Source organism: Cricetulus griseus, chromosome 4, assembly GCF_003668045.3.
Source record: "Cricetulus griseus strain 17A/GY chromosome 4, alternate assembly CriGri-PICRH-1.0, whole genome shotgun sequence".
Taxonomy (NCBI): Eukaryota; Metazoa; Chordata; class Mammalia; order Rodentia; family Cricetidae; genus Cricetulus; species Cricetulus griseus.
The window spans coordinates 167,736,853-167,763,126 of NC_048597.1; the positions used below are offsets into that span (position 1 = coordinate 167,736,853).

At 39.9% G+C, this 26,274-nt stretch overlaps 1 protein-coding gene across 10 annotated transcripts in view; it reads right to left on the minus strand.

Moving 5' to 3' along the window:
• The window catches only part of Peak1 (pseudopodium enriched atypical kinase 1), a 210,278-nt gene that overhangs the window by 20,678 nt on the left and 163,326 nt on the right, over positions 1 to 26,274 (minus strand). For all 10 annotated transcript variants that reach the window (XM_027415020.2, XM_027415021.2, XM_027415016.2 and 7 more), the window contains 2 exons: positions 20,476 to 20,660; positions 5,717 to 6,459 (listed from right to left, as the gene is read on the minus strand). In XM_027415020.2, the coding sequence (XP_027270821.1) occupies positions 5,717 to 6,459; positions 20,476 to 20,660 (928 nt within the window). The remainder of the gene's footprint in view (positions 1 to 5,716; positions 6,460 to 20,475; positions 20,661 to 26,274) is intronic.

The following is a 26,274-nucleotide window of genomic DNA, read 5'->3' on the forward strand; positions in this document are numbered from 1 at the left end:
CCATCTAAATATTCTTAGGCTAATGTCCAATATTAAAGAATAATAATGAGTAACCTATAGAATGTGGACTACTTTCCAAGTACTGTTAACAACAATAAATTGCCTCATTGTATTTAAATGTACTCTATAGTTTATGAAAGCAGTTTCACTACATAGCCATGTGCATTATAACAATTTTATGAGTACGAATGGCAGCCAGCTTCTGCTGATGTAAAAACCAGAAAAGTTCCTTGACCTGTTTAACAATAGAGATAAATTTCAGAACATGGACCCCGATGACTCTAAAGCTCTTTATGCTGTATTACACTGTCTTTTAGTTTAAGATCAATATGAATAAAGCTATTCATGGTGAAGAAAAATTAGAATAAATGAGATAGGAAAACCTTCAAATTCAGTAAAAGTTCCAAGTTAAAACCACTCATTTTACAACAAAGACAAACATTGACATCTGCTATGGATTGAGCTGTCTCCTTGAATTCCTGTGTTGAAGCCCTAATCGCCAATATGACTGCAACCAGAGATAAGGGCAATAAGGAGGTAATTAAGTTTAAACAAGTTATGAGTAGGAGCCTGATTCGATGTCATTGTAGTAAAGAGACACCTGAAGGCTCACCTGCTCTCTCTGATGTCAGGCTGCACTGAAAAGGTGGCTGTCTACAAAGCCGTTAAAGCCTTCACCAGAAACCAAGTCAGCCACAACCCTGCCCTTAGGTTTTCCAGACTCCAGAGTTCGGAGAAAATAAATACATTTCTGTTAAGCTATGGAGTCTATGACAGTTTTTCTAGCAGCTTAAGTAAACTAACACTGTGGGGGGTGCCATTCCAACAATAATTAGGAATGTTCTAGAAGTAGCCTTAGGACTAGGTAGGTACGAAAAGCATTTAGAGATGCACGTTAGAAAAAGCCTGAATAAGCGTGAACTGATAGCTACGGCAAATATAGATGTAATATTTTTTAATGAAAAGGAAGAAGGTCATGGGGTGATGAAGAGATTAAGATTTTTGCTGTAGAGATGGTTCAGAGGTTAAGATTACTGTTCTTAAAAAGAACCTGGCTTTGGTTTCCAGCACTCATATTAACCAGCTCATAACCATCTGGAAATCCAATGCCTTCTTCTGGCTTCTGCAGGCACACACACACATGGAATGCACATAAACTCATGTAGGCACACACACACATCACTCAAACATTTTAAAAAAACTTTTAAAAGAGATATCAAAGCTGTTCGTCTGACTAAGGGTCCAGTGGAGCCCAGGATGGTCTCGAACTCCTGATCCTCCTGCCTCTGCCTCCTTCAGCAAATTCTACCAGAGTGTGCAGGAGGACTGAGACAGGGGAGGAATAGGGGAGATCAAGAAAGATGCCTTGATAGAGGGAGCCAGTATAGGTTTGGAGAGAGGTCTGGCACAGGGAAAATGTTAGGGGATTCACAGGGATGACCCCAACTAAGAATCTAGGCAGTGGTAGACAGGCTGCCTTTGATGCCCTTCCCCTATAATGAGATTGATGACTACTTTGATTGCCATTCCTAGAACCTTAATCCAGTAGTTGATCACAGCAGAAACAAGCACCCACAGCTAAACACTGAGCCATACTCCTGGAATCTAGCTTCGGAGAGGGAGGAGGGATGAGCAAAGGAGCCAAGACGGTACTGGAGAAACCTGCAGAAACAGTTGACCTGACCTAGTGAGAGCACAGAGATCCAAGTCATTAAACTGGGGAACCAGCATTGGACCGAACCAGGCCCTCTGAATGTGGGTGCCAGCTAGGAGGCCAAGACAGTCTATGGGACCTCTAACAGTGGAGCCAGTCTTTATCCCTAGAGCACAAATGGACTTTGGCAGCCCATTCCTCTATGGAGGGATACTACTGCAGCCCAGATACAGGAAGGAGGGCCTGAGTCCTCCTGAAGATGATGTGACAGACAATGATGGCCTCCCCTGGAGGGCCTCACTGTCCCTGGGGAGTTGGGGGGGGGTCGGTGGGGAGCATGGGAGGGCGAGGGAGTGGGGGGAATTGATATGTAAATAAGGGTGCTTCTAAAATAAAACAAAATTTAAAATATTTTTAAAGAAAAAGGTCCACTGGATAGGGCTGCTTCCTTCTAGGTATCAAATGATGAGCCTCTTCTTTAGGTTTGGAGAACTAGGGGGACAACAAATAGTGACGTGGGGTGGGAGAGCCTTTCTGGGGAACCATACGAGTGACAGAGTATCAAACGAGAGTATTGTTTTGAGACATATGAGTTAAGGGCGTTTAAGACTTGCTATACTTGGATTTGGTGCCCATCTTTCCTCCTTCTGATTTCTCATATTTCAGGATGGAATGTCTATCCTATGCCTGTGCACAACTAAGCTGTCTGGGCTTTACCAAGAACAATGTTGCATTAAGATGAATGGCACCTTAAGTCTCATCTGTATCTCATTTAGGTGAATGCAGATGATACTTTACATGAGGACTTTAGAGTTGATCCTTGGGAATAAGACTTTTAAGGTGATTGAGATATATTTGCCTGTGACAAAGATGAGTTTGGGGGTGAGGGAGTAGGGACTGGATCCTCTGAACTAAACTGTACCTCCTTCCAATGTACATGCTAAGGCTTTAAAGTGCAATGAAGCCATATTTGAAGACAGAGCCTACAAAGAAAGAGATACTTAAAATCGGTTACATGGTTGAGACTGGGACACAACAGGAACAGTGTCCTTTTAAGAAAAGACACCAGAGCATCTATCTGTTCTCTCTCAGTGACTCATCACGGTGTGAGGACTCAGAGAGAACAGCCCTTATCAGAAAATAACCAAGTCAGAACATGAGAGAATCAATTTCTACTGTTGGGCTATGGATTTCTCTTGGTAGTAGGAACCTTGCCTAGCACACACAAGACCCTAAGTTCTATTCCCAACAACACACACATACACACCAATTCTATTATTTAAGCCACTCAATCTATGAAATTTTGTTATGGCAGCCTGAAAAAGCTGACCCAAAGTAAATATTTTAATAGTTTACCATCACAGTGAATATGTAGGTATGGTCCCTTACCTTTCAAACTGGCTTCCTTTTGAAGTATTTTAAGAGGCCAGTTCTGCTCTAAATTACACAAATATGGAAAGGGATATATTGAGAAGACAAACAGTGGAAAGAGTTGTTTGGGCCAATTGTTAGCTTCTTTTGCTCATTTCTGCAAAAGCAGGGTTCTCAGAGTTCTTAGAATTTATTTCTTTAAGGTTGTATAATCAATTAGGTATTTCGGGAAATGCCCAGAAAGCCTTCAAAGAAACATTTATATTCAGCATTTAGTATAAAAACACCCTTTCCCAAACCTGCCAACAACTCCCTGTATATAATCACTCGCCACCTGTTCTTTTGAGATTGCTTTTGTATTATTACAAGCAAAGAAATCAATACTACACCATTGATTTAGGAAAGAGACAAGATTGCGTGGCAATAATACATAAGGTTAGTCAAGCCCCACTTCTCAATTGTTTTGAAAGAACAGATACTTTTATGCCCCTTTCTGAAATAGGTACTCATTCTGCATTGGTGATCTGTAGCAATAAAGACCCAAGATAGATAAGGTACTATAACCCCAATTGATATAATAGCGCTTGAGAGCTACACAGAATCTCAAAATGCCTTTTTGTACTCAATAGTAATATATTAACTTGAGTCCATATCTTCTTTCTGCAGTTTGTCCTTTGGTTTAATTTTAAAAGTGTGAGCTGCAGCAGAGGGTCAAGACAGTCAGCAGTGGAGGTGTTGCAGCTGCAGAGAGCCACCAGCTGAAGAGCTGGTCCAATATATATGTCTTGATAGGCAGGTGAGGCAATTGTTTACTTTGTCCATTAATTTACTAAGACTCCATCTGGTTCTTCTAAGCTAAATTAACATGAAAAAGTAATTTAGATATGTTAATGGGTTTTGAACCAATGACTAGAATCTGTAAAAGGAGGCGATGGGAATGGAGATTATACTGAATTTTGTGCTTCTAAAACCTGTCATTTGACCATCATTTGATGGTTACCTTAGTCCCATAAAGTACATGGCTTATCATTTTAAACATCTGAAACAAGAGGAAAAACCATCTTTGAGATCCAAAGATTTTTAACTCTCTTAATGTAGGGAAGAAGGCAAAAGCAGCTCACTTAGCCACACACTAGCACCAAAGACAGGTATTATTACTGACAAGGCTACAAAGTGGTGAAGTCAGGATCAGAAGGCAAATCTTTTGGAGATCTTAGTCCCTAACGTAGTTGGTACACTCATGAGACTTGTGAGTATAACCAGACAGGAATCCTTAATGTCAAGTGGTCTGTGTCTCTCAAAGTAGTGCACTGTCTGGAATGGTTGGCAATAAACAACAAGATAGACTAAGTATAGGCTACACAGCCAGAAATACCTGGGTTTTTAAAAATTATATTTATTGGGGTGTGTGTCAAAGTACTGGAGTCCACATTCTCCTTCCATTAGCTTGTCATCAGGCCTGTTGACAAGTGTACCTTTGCTCAATGAGCCATTTTGCTGGCCTGATAGCTCTACTCAAGCAAGTGAGTTATCTCACTGAGTAAAACCTTCCTGATATGTCAAATGGAGAAAAGGATTCTGACCTATGAGCATGGTGTGAGCATTAAATATTAGTTAACTTTGTCTATAAAAGTGTTTCCCAGGAAGCAGAGAAGTCACAGAGGAAGGTAAACAAGGATCTCTTACATGGTAGAGAGAAAGATGGAAACATGGAGTAAAAGATACACAACAAATCCTGCTTTTATAGGTAAACCACTGCAAACTGCCAAAGCTCAATGGCTACTTCTTTTAAGAGGAGTCTGAGTTAGTTGATATTCATTCTCAATTTGAAGGGATTTAAAAATATCATGGAAACATACCTCTGGGTATGACTATGAGGTTGCTTTTATGAGGGGGTGTTTGCAGGAAGGTTTAAAAGACTAGGAAAGACCCACCCTGAATGTGGCAGCATGTTCCTGGGCTAGAGTCCCAGACTGAATGAAAATGGAGAAAGTTAACTGAGCATCAGCGTTCACTTCTCTCCGTGACCAGCCAACCCACATACCTGCTATGTCTTCCCACCATGATGGACTATATCCCCTTCTACTGTGAGCCAAAATCAACCATCCACCCTTAAGCTTCTTGTTAGGTATCTGGTCACAGGATTAACAAATACATAGTCCTTCCAGACTTCTGCAGAATGGTTGTTTTCCCTATTCTCCTTAATGCCTATTTTTCATTTAAATAAAATACCGGTGTGTTAGAGTATACCTGCTAATACAGGAGGCTCACTCACTTTCACACAATGGAGGAACTGGAGGAAAGAAAGTGGGAAGGAAGAATGGATCCGCCTCAATAACAAGGTGCTGACTAAGATTAAGGTAAGGCTAGGCATGGTGGTGCACACCTTTTATCCCAGCATTCACACGGAAAAAGCCAGGGCTTCTCTATGAGTTTGAGGCCAGCCAAAGCTACATGGTGAGACCCTGTCTCAAAAATCCAAAAGAATGTTTGAAAAACTACTGCGTGGTGGTGGTGCACACCTTTAATCCCAGCACTCCCAGAGGCAGGTAGATCTCTGTGAGGTGAGTTTCAAGGCCGGCCTGGTCTATAGCATGAGTTTCAGGACGGCACAGGAATATACAGAGATACCCTGTCTTGAAAAACAAACAAACAAAGAAGATTAAGGTGAGATTTTCAGTATTTTCTTACCTTGACGGCATAGTTATTGAGTGGATCTTTTGCGTATGAGGCAGTGTAGTAAACTGCATCTCCAGCTTCACAGCATGGTTTGTCACTGGTTAACCTGAAATCTGACCAGCTGTCCACTCCAAAGCGGAGTTGGTCTTTCTGCCCAGCCATGAAGAGGTCTTCACATTTAACAGCCAGTTTCTTCAAGGCATCCGTGTGAAGGCTTCGGATTTTACCCACCACTTCCTCCCGATTTTCAAGTCCTCGATAAAGTGCTTGTCTCTGTGGCTTCTGGATACTTCGACCCTGTCTACAGGAGAGACCACGTCGGCTGGAGAGGGATTCCATACTGTTGGAAAATCTGTCCTTAACACTGAGAGTGGCTAAGCTGGAGATACTGTTTGCTGCTGAAGGAACAGGTCTCTCTTTGTGCAAAGGTCTCTCCAAGGAGTCATAAGTCTCAACGTCCAGTCCTTTGAGTTCACAGCTAATAGAAGACCCAGCACTGCTGGCATCCCAGTTGGGGTCAATATCATAGGTGGGATTAGCCACAACACAAAGACTACTTTCCATGTTTTTTTGAAGGTCTTTGGAGATTGGCTCTGTATTGGCTCGTATCATTTTCTTTGGCAGTGGGGGTGGTGTGGGTTGGGAAGCATTCAATACTTCTTGGTCTGTCTTCTCTCCAAAGGCAATGGCATCATCCAAAGCTCCCTTGGGATGCCGTGGATGCTTGGGAGGTATCATAGCTGCTCTAGATTGTCCTGCATTATTTTTAAAGAAAGAAGAAAAGAGAATTAATTGATAATTTCAATCTCATTTCATAATGGAAACAAGTAAAGATGGGTGAAGTAGGCATGGGGAATCTTAACAGTCAGTGCTTTCACTGAAAATGTGAAGCCAGGGAATGAACATCGAAGGTATGAATCCAGAGCTCAACTGGAGCAACAAATATGAATTATGTCTCAGCATTTCTCTGCCAGAGAAATGTGGCACTTGTCCAGGTGACGGGCTTTGTTTTAAAAAAGGAATCCAGATTCTCCAGTCCTGTCCCCAGTAATGCTAACATTCAAGACACAACAGTGCTAAAAAGGACAGACACTAGAAAAACCTGCATTGTGACAGCCAGATGACAGCATTTGTGGATCAAGAAAAATACTTGGGATCATTACTGAAAACAGAATTGAAACTAGCAATGGGACAACTGTACAGAGCCCAACAAAATATTATTCAGTTTCTTACAATATCATTCCAGTTTTACCTTGTATGTAGCACTTGCCATTACATATATGTACGTATAATGTATCCAATATTTATGTTTAGAGGGCAAAACACTAGGGTCCAATGATACTTTCAGTTTCTTACACAATGGAAAGAAGACACTATTTTTCTATTTTTTAAGTGTTTACTTATTTTTATTTCATTTGCATTGGTGTTTTTCCTGCATGTATGTCTGTATGAGGGCGTCAGATCCCCTGGAACTGGAGTTACAGACAGTTGTGAGCTGCCATATGGGTGTTAGGAATTGAAGTCAGGTCCTTTGGAAGAACAGTTAGTGTTCTTAACAACTGAACCATCTCTTCAGCCCATGACACTAGTTTTCATTTTTAGGTGGAAGCTCTGCCTCAGTTTCCCTCCTCCCTCTCCAAACCCCACCCCTCAGAAAGCCCGCCAAAGGGAGGCTCCTCTCCTTGAGATGGATGCTCAAGACCACGCTTACAGCATATTTAAGACCCTGATCCTAGCCCTGCCATTTAATTTTTCTCCTGCCTCCTCTGAGAGCTACCCAGGAGTTGCTTTGCTCTGTTATTTAACCTGATTTTATTAATTCGGTTGCATTCAGTTTATTGCATTGGTAGAGAAATCCACAAGCAGAGATTTTCAACAATACTTATCAAGTGTGTTTGCCAGTTTTTCATTGTTGTAATTAAGTATTGAGAGAACAGCTCTGGAGTGGAGACTTGAGTGCTTCATGGTTTCAAATGGTTCCATCTTTGGTTATTTGTCTCCTCTATTTCTGAATCTGAGACGAGGCTAAACAGCACGGGGGGGGGGGGCAGTGTATAGAGGTGGAGGCTGACCACATGACAGGAACAGGAAGCCAATAGGAAGGGGGGACCAGAGACCATGGGCTATGCCTCTAGGGATGCACTTCCTCTAGTCTTACCCCAAGGGCTCAAGCTGGACCTGGTCTTTGGGATATGAACCAAGTGTCTGCCATGTAAGGATGCTCCCAGCAGTCCTGTGGAGAGGCTTCCCATCAACAGCTGGTGTCACCTGGGCAAGCCAGGAAGTGTGCTACCTTCAAAGTGAATCCTCCAGTCCTGGTCAAGGATTCAGAGACAGCATCCTGTGTGGCATCCAGCTCCATTGATGAGTGACCCCCCTTGCTAGAGCCTCCCACCCAAATTGGCCCTCAGTTGTTTTAAAGATTTATTTTATTTTTGATTATGTATATTCGGACTGGGAATATAGCACAAGGGTGGGGTGTTTTCCTACCACAAGTAAGAGCTGGCATAAAAAACTTAAGTGTCTCTGTGTATGTTTATGTATGTGATTGTAGGTACTCATGGCACCTAGAGTTGGGAGATCCTTCCAGACTTGGAGTTGGAGATGTGTGAGCTGCCTGGTGTAGGTGCTGAGACAAGAGAAGGATGAACTCCTGACTTAGAGCGAGTGTATACAGGCCTAGGACAGAGGTCATCAGAAGAGCACTTGTTGAGTTTGACACTATTTTTCTAAACATAGAAATATATCATGAATCTTCCACAAAGGCTACAAAAATTAGTCATGTTATTAAAATGAGGCCTTTACTCAGGAGATAGAGGGAGAGCATAATGCCTGGTTATGGATTGCATTATGTTGTGGTCCTAACCCCTGGTATCTACGAATAGGTCCTCATGTGGAAATAGTCTTTGTTAATATGACAAAGTTGATGTTAAGGAAGGTCCTGATCAAATATGGCTAGTATCCTCATAAAAAGAAAATACAATATGAAGACAAATAAGGGGAATACTATGTGGTGACAGGGGCAGAGACAGAAATGATTGAACTGTAAACCAGGAATGCCAAAGATGGATGGCCATCATTAAATGCCAGGCAGATGTAAGAACAGATTCTACTGAGTGTCTCAGAAGAAGCATGGTTTTGTGGACAGAAGTTCAAGTCTCTAGACTCCACAATTGTCAGAGAATTAGTTTCTGTTGTATAAAGCAACCCATTTAAGGTACTATATTATAATAGTCCTAGGAAATAAATACATTTTGCTACTTTTAACCATACAGAGTACAGGCAAATGGGTTGTGTGATGTTAATACTATCCACCTGATCTCATCTAGAATCACCTTTGAACATGTCTGTGGATTTCTGTATTAGGCTAATGGGAATGGGCGGAACCACTCCAAATGTGGGTAGCACCATACCTCGGGCTGTGATTCTGAAATGAATAAAAGTGAGCCAAATCCTGCATTCATCTCTCTCTGCCTCCTGACTACAGATGCAAAGCTGCCTCCTATTTCTCCTGCCATGACTTCCCTGCCACGATAGACTGTCCAAACCTGTGAGTCAAAACAACCCTTCCTCCATGATCTTCTTCTGTCACTGTGTGAGGAAGTCAGAAATATAGATGCTTCTGAGGTACTAATACGTAATGGTTCGTTTTGTTAAAACCATGTCCTTGAAGAAATACCAAGGGCAAGAATCAATATACAAGGTGATTATAATTACATTCCATTTCTTACATATAGTACTTTGATCAAGAATACCTAGGAGTTTAAATAAACTACTACCTACGACATAAATATAGCAAACTGAAGGCTCTCCTTTCTCCACTAACAGCAGACAGCAGCATTTTTGTAAGGAAGAGAGCTGCATCAAACACAAAAATATACAGAGAGAATGTATGAGAGAGTGGGAGGTTCAGATAGGGAGGAAGAGGGGAGAAGGGAGGGGAAGAAGGATGACGTTCGGGGAGAAGTAGAGAATACATAGCTCTAGGGAGCACAGGTTTTTAAGACTTTACAGCTGGGATCTGGCTTGGCGCAGTGCTTGCCCAGCATGCACAAACCCTTGGCTTTGACCTTTATTAGCTAAATGACTAACTAAATTATCAGGAAGAAAAACTAAGGAGTAGACGGATTCACTGATGAATTCTATCAAATGCTTAGTATTAATTAAACCAAAGTATTACTACCAATCTTTTGCAAGCTCTTCCAAAAAATAGAAGGGAAGAGGGAACACTTTCTACCTTGAATTTTGTAGAAGCAATGTTATCTAGACAACCAAACCAAAGACTTCCAAGAAAACTAAAGATCAATATTACTTATGAATACAAGTGAAAAAAAAAAGACATTAGCAATAGAACCTAGAAACACTTTAAACATTATAAACCCATAACAAATTGGGTTCATCCAAAGAATGCAAGGTTGGTTTGACATCTGAAAATTAATCAGTATATTATGCTAACAAAATACAAAAGAAAAAACAATCTCACATGATCTTCCGAAATTTATGGAAAATGTATCTGATAAAATCTAATGCCTTTCCATGACAATACCTAACACATTTTCAACAGAAGGGAACATTTTCAGCCTGATAGCGTGTATATCAAACCAAGGGCTAACATCATACTTGATGACAAGAGTCTAGGTGCTTCCTTCCTAATGTCATTATTACGAGGACTTATATTATTCTCTCTTATACTTGAGCACTAGCCATGGAAATCTGGAAATAGTGACAACTACAACAACAACAAAAACATTCAGATTAGGAAGAAGTAAAACTATCCTATGTATAGATGATATGATCTTGTATTTTGAGAAGCCCAAGGAATCATATGAGTATTTATTAGAAGTGATATGCCAGGGCTCAGATGGTAGAGTGCTTGCATAGCATGCAAGGAGTCTTGGGTTCAATTCCTATAACATCACAGAACTGAATGTAGTGGAAAATACTTCTAATTTCAGCACTTGAGACATGAAGTCAGGAGGAACAAGGAGTCAAAGCTACTCTCAGTTACACAGTAAATTTGAGGCCAGTGTGAACTACATGAGAACTTGCTGTAAACAAAATGAAGAAAAGAGTATTATCAGTTTAGTGAGACTGCAAGATACAAGGTCACTATACAAAAATCAATTATAATGACTATTCTAAAACCGACATTAAGAAAATAACACTATTTGCAACAAAGAGACTAAAGTATTAAGGGATAAATTTAATTAAGCAAGAGTTGTATGCTGAAAACTATAAAACATCACTGAAAGAAATTAAAAAGTACCAGGATAAATGGAAATTAGTTATGTTATTAAAAATCAGTCACATTATTAAAATGACTAATTTTATGCAGTCCACTTAAGCTCATGGATCAGAGACTTTAATATTGTTAAGATGGAAATACTTCCCAAATTGACCTACAGATTTAATGTAATCCCTATGAAAATCTCAGTTGGATTTCTTGTGGAATTGATGTGGGGACCCTAAAATTCACATGGAAACATAATCGGCTTAGGGGTGGCCAAAAATAGACTAGCTCATTATAAAATTATAGTAATCAAGACTCTTGATTACTAGTAGCTACTATAGTAGTACCTAGTATAAGAGAAAAGATATAGATGAGTAGAATTGGTTTGGAGAGGCCAGAAAGAAACCTTTATGTTAAGGGGTCAATTGATATTGACAAAGTTTGTCCAAACAATTCAATGGAGGACAGAACAAACAGGGTTGTGACAAGTGAATCCATAATGCAAAAAAACAAAAACAAAAATTAAAGTTGGACTCCTGTTTCACACTATACACAAAGATAAACTAAAATGCATAACAAAATCTAAATGTAAGAGCTAAAACTATGAAGCTCTGTATTATTCACTTCTGGGAATCAAGCCCAGGGTCTCAAGCATGCTCTACCACTGAGCTATATCCTTACTCCAGAAATTTGACAATAGAAATAAATGGTTGCGTCCTCGAGTTGGGCAATGGTTAGTTCTAACACCTAATGTAAAAAGAGAAAACAAAACAGTTTGGTAAAAGTGAAAATAAAAACTTATATGCTTCAAAGTACATCTTCAAGAAAGTAAGAAAAAAAAAAGCCAGGTATGGTGTCACACCCTTGTAAATCTGGTACTCTGAAGGCTGAGGATAGCATTGCTATATAGCAAGACCTTGGATAGACACCAAAAGAGAGGAAGAAGAGGGAGGGAGGAAGGACAGGAGAGAGAGAGAGAGAGAGAGAGAGAGAGAGAGAGAGAGAGAGATATGATCAGGAGGAAGATGAGAAGGAGGGGAAATCAGAATAGGGGAAACATGTTCAAATGATGTATCTGGGAAGAAATTTGCATTTAGAATATATAAAGAACTCTCTTAAAAATCTTTAAAAATGGCCAAGAGATTCACATAAACATTTCTCCAAAAATGATATACAAATGGCCAATACATACATGAAAGATGTCTAACATCATTATCCATTAGATAATAATAAAACCCTGATACTTCACATCTACTAGGATCTTATAGTAAAAATAAAAAATAACAATAATAAAAACCACAGGCAAGTAGTGGTGAGGATGTGGAGACATTTGGATGATCATACATTGCTGGTAGGAGTCTAAGATAGAATGGCTGCCTTGGAAAACAGCCTGGGCGTTTCTCAAAGAGTAAAACAAAAGAGCCATCACGAGAGCTAGCATATGCACTCCTACAGAGATACCCAATGGAAATAAAACATGTCTATGCCCAAACCAGAACACATGCTTACACTGTATTATTCATAACAGCTCCAAAGTGGAAACAACACAATTGTTTACCATCTAATGAATGGGCAAACGATATGTGGTATAGCCACACAGTTGAATGAAGTTTCCCACTTCTCTCATATTGGGTTATTTGTTCCCTCTCTGGTGTTGGAGCACAAACCCAGTCTCATACATGCTGGGATACTGTGGTGCTGAGTTATATCCCTGGTCTTCCACACCCATCTGTAAAACTCTGCCTCTGGGGAGTAAGTGTTTAAGTCCATCCCCACCTAAAATTGATTGATGCTCAGTGATGCCTTGTGGATAGCGCCCCCCCCCCCGCCCCTCTCTATCTATTTATCTACATGTATCTACTCTCAGGTCATAGAATTCCCTACTGGGTTGTTCACTGTGTCTTATTTTTATATAGAAGATGAAGCAAGAATCTGGCTGAGAATGAGTGGCTAGGTAAGTAGAGAGATAGATGTAGATAGAAAACACCACCCAACATTTTCTTTTGGACTGCCATTTCTATCCATCTCTCCAAATAAGGTAAACCAGTGATAATTGTGGATGTGAGTAGCATCGAGAGTTCCAGAACTACCTTTTTTCCTTTAAGGATTATCTAAAGATTAGGGAAGTAAGGCAAGGTGATTCACAGAGTTCTTTAGTGTTTTTTAGGGAGGTGGAAGAGGACTGAGCATGCAGTTTGGTGCTACTTTAGGAATAAAGACTTTCTACAAGCTGGTCAAGGTTCTTTGTCTTATCTACCATTATTTCTCAGCCACTCTTCAACATGAATCACTCCTGTTACTGTACCTTAAAACTCAGCACTTCTGCTTTATTACAGAGACTGTGAACTGCCATGCGTGCTGTAGACCAGACCTGGGTTCTCTGAGAGAGGAGCAGATGCTCGCTCCTAACTGCTAAGTTATCGCTCCAGTCCACATTCTGTTCTTTTAACAGGTCCCCCTCTTTCTAATATTTATTTTAGATTTATGTTCAATGATATGTGTATGTATATGAGTGTAGTGTGTGCAGAGGTCAGAGACATCAGATCCTCCTTGGAGTGGAAATTACAGGTGGTTGTGAGCCACTTGATGTGGGAGCTGGAAACTGAACTCAGGTCCTCTGTAAGAGCATTCTTAACCCCTGAGCCTCTAGAACCCCTAGTTTTATATTTTTGCCTTAGCAAAGGCGTATTTTGTCTTTGGCCCAGCTCAGAACTTTTCTACTGACACCTTCCTACTCCATTCTCTGCTTCAAAATGGAAGGCTTCCTGTATTCTCTCAGCACTTCTGCTTTATTACAGTGTTTCTAGTGTTTTTGTATACTCTTTCTGAATCTCAGTGGTACAAGACAGACTGAACGGAAGGACAGAAAACCAACAGAACTGATCATTATTCCAAATGGACGGAGACAGCCAAAGTAGCAGGACATAAAATAATTCCAGGGCTCCCTCCTCCAGTAGCAGCACAGGATCTTGTGGGAGATACGGGAATTTTCACAAGAGAATCAAGAACTTAGCCACTCTAAACGAAACCAGGAGCATTCCACAGTCCTGTAAGTAGGTCAAACTACCTTCTAAATCTCAAAGTGCTTTGCATTTTTGTGCTTTATTTCCTCCCCAAAAGGGTGGTAGTGGTGGTGGGGGTATGTACACAAATTCCAATCATTTAGATCAATGTCCTAAAAGTTTGGTATCTTAGCTGCTTTTATTTTAAACGTTTAATCCTGTACATTCCCCTGAAGTCTCCAGGATCCAGACACCAAAGCTCAGTTTTCAGCAGCAGACGGAACACCACATACTCTACATTTTTGTGGCATACCAGCTTTCTAAATGGGAAGGGGAGAAAAAAAAAAAGACTGCTTCTAAATCTTGCCTTGCTATAGCTAAAAAGGTCCTCTGGACACTGCTTGACTGAGCCAAACTCAAGCCTTCCTCGATTCTTCTCTAGACTCTGTACTCTAGCTGTAATCTCTCTCCACTTAAATGTGCCTTCAGACGGGCAGATGAAGAAGGCCCTGTAGCATGTCACTCTGCAACGCAAATGATGATGAAAACGAAACAGAAAGGGAAAAATTTAATGAGACTAATTCATTAGGATTGAAAATGATTGACATAAGGTTCTTATAACTTATAGGAGTTGCCCTTTGACCACAAGTCGTTCCTTACTCTAACAAGATAGGAAGGCATGGTTTCCTGACCAACCTCTGCCTCCAGCCATTCCACACACAGCTCCTAGGACCAGCTTTTAATCCTGAGTGCAACTCTTCTGAAAAGCCGACAGTGGCTCTATTAGCAAAAGATGCACTGTTTGTGACCCAGATTCCTCTAGGAAGAAGCTTTCAGGAACCCCTCAGTACTGGCAATTAGCACAGGGACTCAGAAGGGTAGCCACACATCAAAGGAGGGCAGCCTCATGTCTTTCTCTCCAGAAGATCAGGTGTTTGAATGCTATGACAGTGTTCCCAGCACCTTACCTGGAACTAGAGTCAGATGGAATTAAACAGCTGTTAGCTAAATGGCAGTATTAAAGTCCCAAGTAACAGAACATATCTCCCAATTTAAAGCACAGTTTCCATTTTAATTCCCAATCTACACCGCATCTCAAAGTAAGTAATATACATGAGGATGGGAAAGGAAGGAATAAAGAGACAGTCATGTCCAAACACACACATATATATGGACTTTATAGACCAGCTTTGTCAGATGAACAGAGCCTCAAGTCACCTGAGGCCAGCAGGCTTCCAGAGCTAGGCAGAAAGGACCTCATCTGCCAAGTGTTCTTACTGTGCTGGGTGGGCTGAGCACAGTGAATGGAAACAACAACTGGCAAGCCACAGGGCACAACACTTCATGTCAAATAATAAAACTGGCTGACCTCCAGAGACCACTTGCATGTACCCTCAAATAGGTAGACCACTTTAAAGAATGCCAGTGGGTGTAGCAGCTGACAGGCCCACTGTTTACCCAGCCTCAGCACAGAAAACCTTCCTAAAGCCACAGATCATTTATTTAGGGGTAAGTTATCTATGTAATTTGAATACTGTACTCTCTTAACTAATTCTCAGATATGGGAAACTATTTTAAAATACAAATGCAACTAACTTAGGAACAAAATCCACAATTTCTTTTAATAGAAATAATTATACCAAATGCTAATTACAATTATAGGGGTTATAACAAATGTTCAAACAATGGTCAAAGCTGTCAACTTTAGCTTTATTTTAGTTTCAGATAATCTTAACTGCAATTCTTCTAGAAAATATTTTATGTGTTTTTTATTTATTTATTTATTTATTTATTTATTTATTTAGTGTGCGTGCGTGCCCATGCACACATATACACAGGTTTGGAGCTCAGATGACAACTTTGGATAGCTGGTTCTCTCCTTCCACCATGGGTATTCCAGGGATTTAACTTAAGTTGTCTGGCTTGGTGGCAAGTGCCTTTACCTGCTAAGCCATCTTGCCAACCCTTAACTGGTTCAAATAATTTAACACCACAATGTATGGAATGATACCTATTCACTAACTATTTATTGAGGAAATATGCATTGTATATTCCTAAGAGCTGGCATTTTGGATGGCTTACTCCATAACCACAGCATCAAGACCAGCAATATAATAAATGCCATCCTTTTATGGATAACCACCCTTCACCTTTAATACTGACAACACAGGCAGAATGCCTTTAGGTGTTTTGTGTTGGTGTTTGAAGGGTGCAGCTTTAAGCTCAAAGTAACTAAAATGAGTAATGTGCAACAGATTCTTATGGAGATCCTTAGGAGACAGAGGGAAAATTCATATAGTTCCTAAACTAGGAATTTATATATTAAGTCCAATATTAGAAAATCAAGCTAGATTAATAAAGCATATAAACTATGACTTGAAATCTCTTACATGAACTTTCCTGTGAACAGTCAGATTTCTTTCATCTGAGAATCTTCAAAAGTCAAACACAACAGTCATTTTTAGCTCATTTACTCAAACACATTCTTAGCAACTCCTGTGTGTTTTAGATAACATGCTAGGCTGTAGGGATACAGAAAGAGGAGCAAGCCAAAACTATGTGGAGTAGAGGGAGACTTGACTGAGCTTTTTAAAAAGCAATGTATAGAGTACTTAGTTACAAAGTGAACGAAGGAGACCTAAAGTTATCAGCTGGGTTTCAACAGGGTACAACTTCTTACGTACTTGTGATTCTAGCAAGAAAATAAAGTAGGCAGACATAACCAGTGATCCTTCTTCAAGACATTTTAAGGTACACATGAGAAACAGGAAAATATTAAATTTAATAAAAAGAGATACTCTATCACTTCTTTGGGAAATTGTTTTGGGTGCAGACATGCTGTGAAATCCAGATTGGGTCCAATGAAGTTAGTAACGGCCAGTTCATCCTGTGATCCATGTGATCATCATCCAGAGTGAAGTCACCATTATGTTGTGTGTCCAGCTCTAATGACCTACTTTACTCCCCTGAGACAGGGCCTCTCACAAAACCTGGGACTAGGCCGGCAGCCAGCAAGCTCCAGCAAGCTTCCCACACCATCCCTATAGCACTGAGGTTACAGGCATGTGTGGCTCAACTTGGCTTCTTATGTGGGTACTGGGGATTTCAGTTAGGTTCTTACTGTCTGCACAACCAGTGCACTTTCCCACTTAGCTATCTTCCCTGCTCCCCCTTGGGCTTCTATTTGTTTTTTAAGAAAGGGTCCCAAGTTTTCCAGACTAGCCTTGAATTACTGACCTCCTGTCTACTTCCCAAGTGTCAGGATTGTAGGTGTGGGTCAGAAGTACCATTAAAAATAAAAAGTTATTAGAGCTTTAAATCACAAACAATTATCCAAGGGGATAGTTTAAAACGTCATAAAGATGATTTTCTGAATTTCTTAAAAAAAAAAAAAAGAGCTCCAAATGCCACCTACATACTAGTTCCACCAGTGAAAACAGCAATAAACCCAAATCTTCAGCTTCGAGAGCTGATGGAATCAAACTTAACTATTACTCCTCCAAAGCAGAAAAATTAAGCATGTATCAAACCATACAAAGTCAAGCCAGAGCTGCTACTTAAGCACTTAAAGAAGGCTTAAAGCTAATTATTATTCTAGTTCTAACTTTGTCATGGATTTTTCATTTTTTGGTAGTTGATAAGCCCATAAAAATAGTTAAAGTGTAAAATCCACCAGAAGTTCAACAGCTTCAGAATGGCTGCACTAAATTCAATGAGATGGCTAGACATGAGTCTGGTTAATTTTGGTGTGTAATGTTTTTTTACTTGCAAGTCCCCCCTCCCCCTTTTATTTAAAAATAAAAAGAATGAAAAAAATCCCAAAGGAAGACTGGATAACATAGGCATCATATACTTATGACAAAGAAAAGAAATTCACCTGTTTTCCTCCTCCTCCTCGTCCTGGACACTGAACCCAGTGCCTTATGATTGCTAGGCAAGAGCTCTACCACTGAGCTAAACTCAATGGAAAGTCATCTTTTTCACAGGACATCTCGGATTTTTGGATTCTAAGTAACCATAATTTTTTAATCCTAAATTTTGTGACTGAAAGTTGATGATTCAAAAGTTCCGGCCTTGCAGGGAAGTGGTGCCACCCACCTTTAATCTTAGTACTTTGGAGGCAGAGGCAGGTGGATCTCTGTGAGTTCGAGGCCAGTCTGGTCTACAAAGTGAGTTCAATGACAGCCAGAGCTGTTACACAGAGAAACCCTGTCTCGAAGAAACAAAACAAACCAGAAGTCCCAGCCCTCCAGTGTTATACAAGAATTTAATGACCGAGGGTGTGAGAGTCATGAATGCCTAAGGCTCTCTGGACTCTAACTTGGTCCAGCCTTCCTGCCTTCCTTTCCTAGTCTAACAATGAGCTAAAATAATTAAACTTAATGTTATCACAGAAAAAAAAAAAAAAAAGAGAGGGAGGCTGGGCATTGGTGGCTCACACCTTTAATCCCAGCACTTGGGAGGCTGAGGCAGGCAGATCTCTTTGAGTTCGAGGGCAGCCTGGTCTACAGAGGGAGTTCCAGGACAACCTTCAAAGCAATATAGAGAAACCCTGTCTCAAAAAACCACACACACACACACACACACACACACACAAAAAAAAAAAAAAAAAAAAAAAAAAAAGGAGCTGGAGAGATGGTGTCTCACTGCCTGCTCTTCCAGAGAATCTAGGTTCAATTCCTAGCACTCACATGGCAGCTCATAACTGTCTGTAACTACAGATCCCCCCCCTCTACCCCCCCTCTCTTATCTCATGTAGCCCAGCCTGGCCTCAAACTTTACATTAGCTGAGGATGACAATGAAGTCCTGCGCTTTCTACCTCCACTTACCAAGTACTGGATTAAGGCATGTGCCACCTTGTCTCACTTTTTCTTTCTTTCTTTTTTTGAAACAGTCTTATTATGAAGTGCAAGTTAGCCTCAAAGTCACAGTTCTCCTGGTTTGGGCCCACAAGAGCTGGGGTTGTAGGTGTCAGCTGCCACACCCAGTTGCTAATGGAAACCCTGAAGAAGAGATGCCGTATGCGATTATTCCTAAAGACTGATACATTTTACTGAGGCCGTCATGAAAGAAATTTTGGCATAGCAAAAATATCTATAATATGTAATGCCTGATATGCTATTTTAGGGCACAAAGTAAGTAAAAACTTCATCTTATTATGTACTTGTAAAATACGAAAGAATGAGAAAAGTCCAATAAGCTATTCAACTATAAAATCTACTGAAACTGAAGTTAGAAAAAGACTTGAGGATTCTGTTCTGACTGAGTCTCCCAACAGGAGATTAGAGCACTTCTCCTATTTGTTTCAATCTTTTGGACTTGTTAATTAAGGAACCTAATATTTTCAATTTTCAAATATACTAGCTGATTTTTGGTATGTTTTTCCTTAAAGTCACACAATGGAGGAAAAAGACAAAGAAGAGAGATGAGAAACTAGGCCCTTCAGAGACATAGTCCAGTGGTTTCCAAACAGGGGCCAGCGGCTCATTAGAATCTTGCTGGCACACTATCTGCAGGTGGTCCATGCTGCTCACCTCCTCTTCCCCACAGATCGGCAGGAAAACAGTGACAAATCTCAAAAAAACTTATTCTGATCCAGGCTTCCTTTTCCAGAAAGAACGAAACTCAAGGAAGAAAGATAATTCAAAAGTCACTGGGAATTCCAGAGACAATGAGGAAAGTAGAGATCTGAGGACGTTTTTTGCAAAAATTCTGAAGCAATTCTGCTTAACCCTCCTTGGACATTCTCCATTACAGTAGGTCTGTGACACAGGACTCATACTTCTAGTCTGCTTACTCAAGCCAAAAATCCTGTTCTTCACATTATCCTACCTCATGTATATTTTGCCCTAAAATATTCCTCTGATTTGTTCACTGTTCTCTCTCCCCATCTTAACTTAGGCTCCCTCTTCTCTTTCTCTCACATAGTTCCATAGCAATGCCACCTGTTACCAAATACCACAGTCTATGTGTACCCATTTTAAATCATAAATGTCATCTGTCTTCTTGAAGCCTCTTGATGGGTCACTACCACAAATAACAAAAGGTCTAAGATTTCAACTTGAAATACATCTTCTCTAACACCCCACATTGCAGCAACGTTAAATGGCTGTGGCACCAGGCTATTTTGTATTTCACAGTTTTGTTCACTTATTGCCTGTTTGGAACATTCTCTTTTTCCCTCTGACAACAAGTTAAATCAGCTCAGGAATGATTTCTAGGAAGGTTTCTTTTGACACTCTTCTTTGTGTAACATCAAAAATATTCTGTGTGTGTTTCCACAATCATATTTATCACATTATACTGAATTCAAGTTCCGTTCTTTCTCTTCAGGTTGGCTCCTGCAAGGCAGGGATCACATCAGCATCCTTAGCACATGGCACAGGGCTCATGGTAGCAGGCATTTAAAACAAGCCTAGTAAAACTGGAATATTAGTTTTTGAAGTAAATGTAAATTTACAACTCCAAAGGTACAAGTTTTGATCCAGTACATAAAAAGGCAAGGTTTAAATACTTTTTATATAACATTTGCACTTACCTAAGTTGCTATATGTTGCACTGCAGGAGTTCAGGTCTATAGGATGCGAAGTGTCATCTTTTTCTTCTTCCCTTTCCAGATCAGCTGGGGGCAATGCTGGTGTGACCGAAGTGCCATCTTGCTTTACAAAAAGAGTTTTTGGATCCTGAGGAGAAAATTCCTCTGCCACTTCATGGGTCGCTCGACTGAAACAAACCAGACAGCTCATCAAATTAGAATTCAAAAGTTCTGTTAAAATTTAGATTTATAGGGCAGGGTATTGTGGTGCATGCCTTTAATTCCAGCACTTGGAAGGCAGAGTCAGAGGGATCTCTGTGAGTTCCAGGCCAGAGTTCCTAGTCTATATAGCAAGTTCCTGGACTGCCAGAGCTAACTAGAAAGAATAAATAAATAAATAAATAAATAAATAAATAAATATTAAAAATGAGATTTATGGAAGACATGTTTCCCGCTGATGGGAATAGCCCTATGACCATAGCAGTGGGTCATCAGCTGAGCAGAGACCAGATTCATACACTGGTGGAGGGAGGGTAGACGTAAATGGAGCTGGAGAATGAAGAGGCAAGGGACAGAACAATTAGATGAAAACCTAAGGCTTTCATACATGAAAGTCTAAATGCTAAATCTACAGTTTTTTTTACAAGAGGAGGGGTAACAAGATAAGAAGAACGATTAACTGGCTAAAGAGAGAAACACTCAAGAATTTAGTAAATCAGCTGGTGTATGTTTATTACGTTACTTAATAGTACTCTACTACTATAGAAAATGCCACACTTTACTTTACTTACCACATAGTATTTGCTACATGTTAAAATATTTACTGAGGTGTTCAGAAAGAATTAGGAATAAAACCGTGCTTATACTATGCAAATGAGGATGTCACTGTTTTGGTAAGTTAATGCCAGGCAGACAGAAGCATCGGTTTTCATCTATGTGGATGAAGGAGGGAAGTCAAATGGAAAGGAAAGTTTAACCTTTTGGCTGATCTCATTTATGAATATGAATCTGGAGCATACTGCTGGTCACGAATCAGTTAAAAGACCAGTCTTTCTTTTCACCCACTGCCAGCTCATTTACCTTTGGCTAACTCTTCCCTCTACCTAAACTATGTTAGTTCTGTGGCCATGAAGTACAAAGGGATCAAATGGTCACTAATTGCTGGAGCATAAAATGGATGTCAGCAAATCTCATGCTGCTGGCCAACGAAATACATTCAAATCAGATGTCTTTGAAGGTTTCAGGGTCTGAGAAGTATTCGGAGACTATCACACCTTCACCATATTCTTCATGATTTTTTTTATGGGCAAAGATACACGAGGATAAGAAACATTTGGAGTGGGGCAGCATATATGGGTGTATGTGCTTGGGACAGAGGATGACACCGAGGGTCCTCAATTATTTCTTTTACTTTTTTGAGACAGGGTCTCTCACTAATCCTAGAGCTCACTGATTGGCCACACTGGCTCTCCTTCTAGGGAACTACTAAATTTGACAGAAGACATAGGATGTTGAAGCATTAACATTTTTTCTCTCAAAGGAGGGATGATATTTTCACATCACTTTATATGTACTGCCTTGAAATTAGAAATGGTTTCTATTAACTTTTGCCTAGCAAAGAATATTTTCTTTCTCTTTAAGTATGTGCATAACTACTCAGTAATATCCAGTCTTGACATGAAGTAGTGCCTGAGAGTGTCTTGGAAGTGTCACTTCACTTTGTCTTTACTGAGGCATAGAAACCGAGCTCCCTTGTTACTGTCTCCTTATGCTGTGCATGTCATGAGAAATCAGCTTTGTGTAGAAGGCCTCGTTTCTGCGTTGATGACTAAGGCAGCCCATTGAGAAGAGGCAGCATTTTTATACAGATTTCCCTGTTGACTGCTTCTGGAGAAATTCGTTCCTGGCTCTCTCCTATCCTCAGGAGCTAGAGCCCATAATAGAACTTCCAGTTCATTGCACACTGATAGTATAAAGAAAGACCCCCTGGTTCTGCTGACTTGGAAAGAGTATTTCTGAAGTTGCATAGCTAGCAGATTTCAAGTCTTATATTTCTGTCCAGACATTTGCATAATTTTTATAATAAAGGATTGATAAGAAGGTACTCCTTCAGACTGCTCCCTTGTCTGCAGTTAATATATGTCCTAAAGACACAAATAAAGATCTTACAGAAGCTTGGTGGCTGGAGAGGCCATGAAGTTGGCACGGTACTTACCATGCAGGAAAAGGACGTGCATTCAGATCCCCAGAACTCATAAAAAGTTGGATACAAGGAGGCACGTGCCTGCAAGCCCAGCACCGGGGAGGCAGAGGAAAGCCCCCGGTCTTGCTGGTCCTCTCTGTGTTTGGTGGTACAGGTCTGTAATCTCAGCTACTTCTAAGGCTAAAACCAAAGGATTCCAATTCAAGGCCTGTCTGGGCTCCAGTGTGACAACAAGGCTAGCTCCAGCAACTCAGTAAGACTCTCAGAATAAAAGAAGTTCAAAAAAGGCTGAGGATAGCTTGTAGGAGAGTGATTGTCTAGCACTCCCTAGGTCCTGGGTTCAATGCCAAACAAGTTGTTAGGGGCCCCTAAGTTCTGAACTTGCTTTTGGTCCTTTTTCTTTTCTTGGAGTTAGTTTTTTTTTTTTTTTTATGTATTGCACACATGAATGTAGGCGTGCATGCCCTTGCTTGTGCAGGTGTCTATGGAGGCCAGAGGCTGATGTCAGCTGTCTTTTTCTACTACTCTCCACCATATCCTTTCTGAGCTTGGAGCTCATCGCTTAGGCCAGATGTGATCCATCATCCAGTGTTCTGGTTATAGTTCTGTGCTTGCCATGCTTGCTTTTCTACACTGGTGCTGGGGATCAGCTACTGTGAAAACCACTATAAGAGCAGATGCTGTTAACTACTGGGATCTCTGGGTCTGCTCCACATACATAATACAGAACTTTGCTCTAAGATTGTAGATAAACAAAACATAGATGCTAATAAAGCAAGAAATATCAAAGACTCACCCACTGTACTCACTCACACAATTCCCCATTGAAGGACATTTTCACAGGGTCTCTTCAAGTCTGTTAGCCATGCTCTGAAACCAACAGAGCAGAGGCCCCTGAGCTCTAAAGAGTTCCAAGCTGTACAAGCTATACCAAGGCACTTGAATCCTGCACTTCAGTAACACCCACTGCACCTTAACCTTTACTACAGGGGTTTGGTCTTGGAAATGTGCCAAATTACATTGGGGTAGCTAAGCAAGTGAAAGCTAGACTTATTAACCCTTTGAGGACCAGGGTAGCACAGCCTACATTCCAGGTTAGTTTTCAAAGACACTTCTTAAATGAATTGCACTGGCATACTAGTTTTCCAGTTAAAATAATTATCAACTATAAAAATCTATTCAAAAGTGTTATGAATCTGCAAATGGATCTTGAAATGTTTAATCTGCATTTACAGTGACAGTCTTAGAAGAAATAAGAATTTTAAAAAGTGCATCAATGATATGTCATGTCTTAATGCTTGACAGAAGAAGAGCTCTTTGTATTATTAAAATAAAAGAGTGGAAAAAAAGGGAGGTTCTAAGAGTTGAAGTGGAGGTAGTAATATGAAAACTGAAAGAGTTGAGATGGCAGGAGGCAAAAGCAACTCACTCCTAAGTATGAACAAGATAAAGACAAACTGCCAGGAAAGAAGAGAGAAAGCTCTCCTCTTGGTCTCTGGGTGGGTACATTAATTCTATAAAAGAATCTAGATAATTTTTAAAGAAAATAAATGATCCAAATAATCAGGAAATCTTCGATATTCTACACAGGCTTTATCTCCTAACAAAATGCCTCACCAACATTTCACTGGGAGATGTTTAAGGTGATGGAAAACATGTATGGAAATTAGAAGCTGGTGTTTGTTTTCCTGTCACTTTGATCTTCTGAACAAATGGCACCACGAGGAAGGAGATAACAAGAGATGATGAAATTTCCCCCATTTCATTCAAGAGACAAGTGGGAAAAATTCTACAAAATGAAAATCATAAGAATATAATTTGAGAATCTTACTACATGCTAACAAGTATTGAAACAGTAAAATACTGACCAATGAGGTATTTTTTCAAGGTAAGTAAATTTCATGCTCATTTTTATAAAACAAAACTATGTTTAAGTAATGAATGGTCCATGAAGAAGTTGGAGCTTTTTATATTTCTAATTTTTAAATTCCTTTCAAAGAGTTTCTAGTCCTGTAGCAGAAGGTAGAAAGTCTGTAATAACTATGGTAATGAGATAAATCCTTAATCTTCAGGTTCTGTCAAAATGACTTAGCCTCTTTGTCACCATCAGCAATCATTCTATTTTCATAATGGAAGATAATACAAATCTGACTGCACAGCTAGTTCTTGAGTCCTATATCCTCAGATAGAAAACATTCAGGAAAAAAACCTGGATCAATAGCAAAAACATACACTTTATTTTCTTCTCATTATTCCCCAAACAAAACAGAAAATTACTAGTCACACACTTACATCAGGCTAGGTTATGATTAGTGATCTAGAAATCATTTAAAGTCTATAAAGAGCATGGCTGGGACACTTCTGTAAGACCAGCCCTCAGGACTTGAACTGAGAGTTCAAGGCCAGAGTGAGTTACATAATGAGTGTAAGGGTCACCTAGGCTACATGGCCAGATTCTGTTTCAAAAACAAGAAAAAACTGTCTCTAAGAGGTTATATGTAGAGCAAACCCTATATCATTTTACAGAGATTTAGGCATCCAAGGATTTTGTTTTGGTATCCAAGAAAATCTTGAAACAAAACCCCAGCAGATCCTGAGGGGTGACTGTGCTTAAAATCTTTAACCGACTTTTCATTAAAGCCTATGTTTTTTATTGCAATTTGATATGTTTGACCCAACACTTAAAAACTGCCAAATTTTCTACAGAGACTATTCCTCTGAATTTGTAGGATGAATGTAAGGAATTCAAAAGAAACAGATACATTGCTACAGATTTGTCTGTTATCTAAATAAATCCCTTGACAGTTAAATCTCACCAGTCGGCAATATTCATACATAACTCAAATTATAGAAACAATCTCCCATGCGAAAGCTTGCTTGTGTTACCCAGGTGGTAGGCTTAATCATTATAGCATCAAATGAAATAATCTTTTTTTCCTGATAAATTTGTTCAAGGCATATTTTTATAAAAAATTGTTAAATATCTGAATGTACCTTTTAAAAGGCAGATCAAATTTCCCATCAGAACAGATTAAAGGCCTTTCTGCATCTAAACATTTCCATATTTTAGTTCAACTTTTAGTTTTAAATTCAACCACTTTTGTTCAGCTTCAGAAGGGGTAGTAAATGAAATCAGAATTCTACAGAGACTGTCTGTCTCTTGGGCAAGCAGCATTTTACATTTTATTAGCCAGCTCTCTTCAGTAGCTACACCTGTCTCTATGTGAACATCAGAAGGAATGTTTCATGGTTCTGTTTCTGATCTCCTGAACTATTTACTTCTAAGGTTTTGAGGGGGCTATGTCCTTTGCAGAAGTGGGATCAGCATCAACTGTCAAGGAGACATCATGACCCATACCTTTAAAAACTGTTAGCAGGAAAGAGGGGGGAAATCCAACTATTTCTTTTTGTATCTCCACCTGTAGGACCCCCCACTATGGTGACATTTCTTAATCCTACCTTGGTTTCCAAGTCATCAACTTGATTTTTGCCAAAATTTCCCAACTACTGGCATTCTAAGGTGGGAAAACATATCTGTTGATTACTATCTAGTAGGTCCAATTTTGCACTAAGCCTCCGTAGCCTTTGAAACCGTCAAA